At 36.6% G+C, this 5,376-nt stretch overlaps 1 protein-coding gene across 1 annotated transcript; it reads left to right on the top strand.

The window, feature by feature from the left end:
• The first annotated feature begins 346 nt into the window (after positions 1-346).
• LOC132299365 (chalcone synthase 2) lies at positions 347-3,026 on the top strand. Its single transcript, XM_059795921.1, has 2 exons — positions 347-631; positions 1,836-3,026. Exons 1-2 carry the CDS (start codon positions 454-456, stop codon positions 2,825-2,827), a joined length of 1,170 nt encoding a protein of 389 aa, XP_059651904.1. The 5' UTR covers positions 347-453; the 3' UTR covers positions 2,828-3,026.
• Positions 3,027-5,376: the final 2,350 nt, after the last annotated feature.

Raw genomic sequence — 5,376 nt, 5'->3', positions numbered from 1 at the left:
CAAATTACGGCACCACAACCCTCGATGGACAGATGCTGACCGTTTGATCAAAAACCAATCAATGCCCGACTTCCTCATCTGTCAACTCATCCCAACCGTCCATTTCACCTAAAAAAACAAAATCAAGGTTTGAAAGTGTTTTTCACTTTTTAGGGAAGTAGGTACTCAAAACTCAAAATCATGTGGAGGTTTGAGAGGCAAGTGTAGATATATAAACCAAACTCAAACCTCACGTGCCAGCCTGCCCTGAAGTTGTTGGGACTCATAGGAAAGGTCTGGCACGTGATTCCCAGCTACCACCAATTGGTTATCCATTTACTATAAATGGTACCTTGAACCACATTTTGTAATGTACTCACTTAACTACTTTTGCTAGCAGCTGGTTCTTGGCATTTACAGTCCCACAACAAGTTCCAGTTAGCTGCTGCCTTATACCTCACCTCACCGGAGAAAATGGTCACCGTCGAGGAAGTCAGGAAGATTCAGCGCGCTCAGGGTCCGGCCACCGTCATGGCGATCGGGACTGCCACTCCTCCCAACTGCGTTGATCAGAGCACGTACCCGGATTACTATTTTCGTATCACACAGAGCGAGCACAAGACCGAGCTCAAAGAAAAATTTCAGCGCATGTGTAAGGATATATGACTCTCTCTGTGTTTTCTTGTTCCATCTCTTGAAATTGTTATTTTCTTTTCAATCACCATCTTTGTATTATGGCACAATTGCATGCAACTTTAATTTCCGTTTGATTATATTTTCTAGGAAAATGATATAAATTCGAAAATAACTTCCTGATGTGAGCGAGAATGAATGAGTATGCCATTTTTCACTAGCATAAATGTAGTTGATCGTAGTGAAATACATATATACACACACACACACACATATATATATATATATGCTATATATCATAACTCTAGCCTATTTCATAGAGGAAATGAGCCTAGAGTTTCGGTTTGTTTATCACGGGTTGTGTCTTACATGTGTAACTATGGCCACTCAATTAATCTTATACCTAATTTTGGAAAAAAAAGAAAAAAAAAATCTTTATCACGAGTAGACCAATTGGACCATTATTTTTATTATTGTTATTATTTTTGTATGACAGTTTCTAAACTTAAGAATTTTTACTGGTTAAAAAAAAAAAAAAAATTTAAAGTGTGGATTATAAAAAAATAATAATAATAATAATTAAAAAGTGTGGATTATGGATTACTTTATTTCTTCTCAACTCTGTATGAAAACTCTTCTCAACAAACACTAGAATGGAGGTTTCAGTGTTATGGGGTCCAGAGATATACTTGTTACTTTTCATTTAAGGGAGTAAAATATTTTAGATTGGGAAAATTAAAAACTTCAAATCACATGTTATGTCTTTAGATTTTCCATTTCTTGATGTTGCTCATTTGGATTGAAGAATTTTTTGATATGCCGAATTTTCTAGTTTTGGAAATTGTGGTATTTATGACACAAAACCTTGCGTGTGTAATTCTATTTCATTTACCCAAAAAAAACTCTTTTTAAATTTTTTTTTCCCCTAAATGATTTCATAACATAAAAATAAATTTTCCTCATTTTCATTGAAAATTTTCACATGTCATGTTTGTATTGTTTTTGAAATTGTCTCAATTATGTTATAAATACAACACTTCATTTTTATCTTATTGATTTGAAGCATTTAAGCTTTTTTTTTTTTTTTTTTTTTTTATGAACCGAATTATTATTTATTTATTTTTAAAGAAAAGAAAAAGAGTAGTAATTAATCACCCGTCAACAATTAATTTTATTTTAGTAAACAATTAATTTTCTAACCATTTTTGTACGATGTATTTCAGGTGACAAGTCAAATATCAAGAAGCGTTACATGTACCTAACTGAAGAAATTTTGAAAGAAAATCCAAATGTCTGCGCTTACATGGAACGCTCATTGGATGCTAGGCAAGACATGGTGGTGGTCGAAGTCCCAAAGCTCGGCAAAGAGGCGGCCCAAAAGGCCATCAAGGAATGGGGCCAGCCCAAGTCCAAGATCACCCACCTAGTCTTCTGCACCACCAGCGGCGTCGACATGCCCGGCGCCGACTACCAGCTCACCAAGCTCCTCGGCCTCCGCCCCTCCGTCAAACGCCTCATGATGTACCAACAGGGCTGCTTCGCCGGCGGCACTGTGCTCCGCCTCGCCAAGGACCTGGCTGAGAACAACAAAGGAGCTCGTGTGCTTGTTGTGTGCTCAGAGATCACTGCTGTGACTTTCCGTGGGCCCAGCGACACCCACCTCGACAGCCTCGTGGGCCAGGCCTTGTTCGGCGATGGGGCTGCCGCGATTATTGTTGGGTCGGACCCAATCCCTGAGGTTGAAAAACCATTATTTGAGTTGGTCTCCGCGGCCCAAACTATTCTACCGGACAGCGATGGTGCCATCGATGGACATCTCCGCGAGGTGGGACTGACCTTCCACTTGTTGAAGGATGTTCCGGGGCTCATTTCCAAGAACATTGAGAAGAGCTTGGTGGAGGCATTCCAGCCCTTGGATATTTCAGATTGGAACTCTATTTTCTGGATCGCTCACCCCGGTGGGCCGGCCATTTTGGACCAGGTGGAATTGAAGCTGGCCCTAAAGCCCGATAAGCTACGGGCCACGAGGCACGTGTTGAGCGAGTATGGCAACATGTCAAGCGCGTGTGTGCTGTTTATACTGGATGAGATGAGGAAGAAGTCGGCTGAGGAAGGGCTCAAGACCACCGGTGAAGGGCTGGAGTGGGGCGTGCTGTTTGGGTTCGGACCGGGGCTCACCGTCGAGACAGTGGTTCTCCACAGCCTGTCTACTTAGAGAGGCCCATTGTGGAGTTTTAAAAAAAAAAAATATTTGCATTGTTTTATCTTTAGTGTGCGAAAAGTCTATAATGTTGGGTGCAGTTATTGTGTTTTGCTGGGTTCCACTTTGTTGACTGAATTCAGATTGAGATGGAACTGCAACTTTGTTTTAATAAAAGTGTTTTATAATGTCAAAATGATAGATTTTATTTTTATTTTTATTTTTTTTTGGCTTTTGGCATTTTTATTATTTAAAGTCTTAATTTATTTTTGCAAATTCTGAAATACCTGTATTGTGGATTTTTTCCCCCATTGCTATGATATAATATATGAATCATATGCTTATAGAAGAATAGTATAAAAATTAATTATTTTTTCTCTTTATGTACTCCTCCTTAGCGGAAGATATAATACTTGTACTTCTAATTTAAAGATTTTTATCTTCTTTTTTCTTTTTCCTTTGATGTTATTGTCACCGATATTATTATAATTATTATTTTGAAATGCGACGAGTGTATAGAGAGGCAAGTTAGTGCATGGCTCATTCTCTTCCAAACTCAGAAATTGTTAGATGGTTGGCCTCTTTCTCCTCTTATGGACTAGGACTGTTGGGTGAGCCTTCTTGTTTTCTTGTAATTTTGGTTTGGGTCTCTGGTTGTTAGTTTGGGTCTATTGGCCCGTTTCTTTTGTTTGGACTTGTGGCCTGTTTGGGTACGCCTTTATAACGAAATTCAAGGTTCTGTATGTATGCTTTATTTTATATATAGACTTATCATTAAAAATAAATAAAGCTCGGGCCTTAGATTTAGAATTGAAGAAAATTTAACAAAAAGTTTGAACTAAATTTTCTTCAATCCCAAATCTAAAACACTAATTCGATTATCTCAAACATAACATAAATGTTAATCATTGGCTTAACTAGTTAAGTAAATATAATGATCTCACAGAGGTGACAGAAATATTTTAAAAATGCTTTTTATATTTTTTATTTTTTGGTCTTTCTGATTATGATGTACTTCGCAATACATAAATCTCTCTCTCTCACACACACATATATATTTGAAGAGAAAATCACTCGTCCATTTGTCTCACACAAGGTCTTCAACTCTCATCTTACTTTGAATGACCGAGAAAATTAATATCACATATATAACTCTTTTGTCATAGTTGTTACTGCTCTTGTTGTTGTTACTAATATTATTATAACTGTTAGACTAAAGTAATAAAGTGCATAAAACCTCGGCAATTTGAAAATAATCCCCTAAACTTAAAATAATACTAGTAATTAAAAAACCCTTCAACTAAGCAAAATGTACAAACATGGCCACGAGGTTAATAATCCTTAATGGAAAGCCAAAATTACAATCTTACCTATACATCAAAACCAGGACGCCTTTGCCTATTCATGGGCTATCTTGCTTATGTCTAAAATAAAACCTCAAACCGCAATGAGAATTTGACACCTCAACCCAACATTATCTACAAGCAACATTTATCTCGATTTCCAGGCCTTTGTTAAGGTTAGTTTGGTGCCTTGATAAATTTACATTGCGGTGGCCCCTACTTTGAGGCATTTTAAGGTTTTCTACCAATTTGGAACAAAAAAAATCACATTTGGTGAGGTGATGAGTCCTATTATGCGATGTTATCACACTGTGTTTGAACGTTATTTCATATAGTTCATCACTCTTAGTATATAAATTAAATTCGATAATTATCGAATTCAAATTTTAAATTATTATTCTAAAATTTTTGATAAGTGTATTAGTACTACCTTTACTTTGACCTTATGGGGTTGTTTTAGATGGACAGAAGATACTGTTGATACCAAGAGGGGAGGGATGAATTGGTTTACAAATTTCTTATTCCTGTTAGGGTGAAAGTTTTCAAGCTAACTAAACTTGGTGCTAGTGATTAATGACCTCAATGCAGCTGAATCAAAACGGTCTCAGTGAAACCCTAGAAATCTCCAACTGTTTGATGAAATGTGTGAGCTAAAAAATACTTAAGGTCACCAAGGATATTTTACAAGGAAAATCTCCCCGGAGATAAAAAAAATCTTGGAGTTGTGGGAACTCACCCTCAATCCACCATGTATGCTCAAGAGGTTACAAATTCGGCTGACTCACTCTCAGCACAAAACCTTACCAACTTTATTGGGTATAGTTACTGTTTTGCTTGGTTCCACTTTGTTGACTGAATTCAGATTGAGATGGAACTGCAACTTTGTTTTAATAAAAATGCTTTATAATGCTAAAATGATAGATTTATTTTTTGGCTTTTGGGCATTTTTATTATTTAAAGTCTTAATTTATTCTTGCAAATTATGAAATGAAAAATTAATTCTTTAATCTTGTCATAAAATATTGTGACGAATTTCATTGTGAGAACAAAACAAATTCGTTGTAGTTGTAATTTTAAGTTCAAATTTCAAGTTGTTGGGACTTCGTCTCATAGGAAGGTCGGGCACGTGATTCCCAGCTACCGCCAATTGGTTGTTCCACTTACTATAAATGGCACCTTGAACCTCATTTTGTAATGTACTCACTTAACTACTTTTGCTAC

Source organism: Cornus florida, unplaced genomic scaffold (genome assembly GCF_030987335.1).
Source record: "Cornus florida cultivar Cherokee Brave unplaced genomic scaffold, ASM3098733v1 CherokeeBrave_3.0.0_Hap2_Chr01, whole genome shotgun sequence".
NCBI classification, from domain to species: Eukaryota; Viridiplantae; Streptophyta; class Magnoliopsida; order Cornales; family Cornaceae; genus Cornus; species Cornus florida.
The sequence above is the reverse complement of the archived record's forward strand: the minus strand, read 5'-3'. Positions and strand labels throughout refer to the sequence as shown.

Coding starts and splice junctions, on each gene's coding strand:
- LOC132299365 (XM_059795921.1), top strand. CDS start 454: ATGGTCACCGTCGAGGAAGTCAGGAAGATTCAGCGCGCTCAGGGTCCG. Junction 632..1,835: donor AGAAAAATTTCAGCGCATGT/GTAAGGATATAT, acceptor GATGTATTTCAG/GTGACAAGTCAAATATCAAG.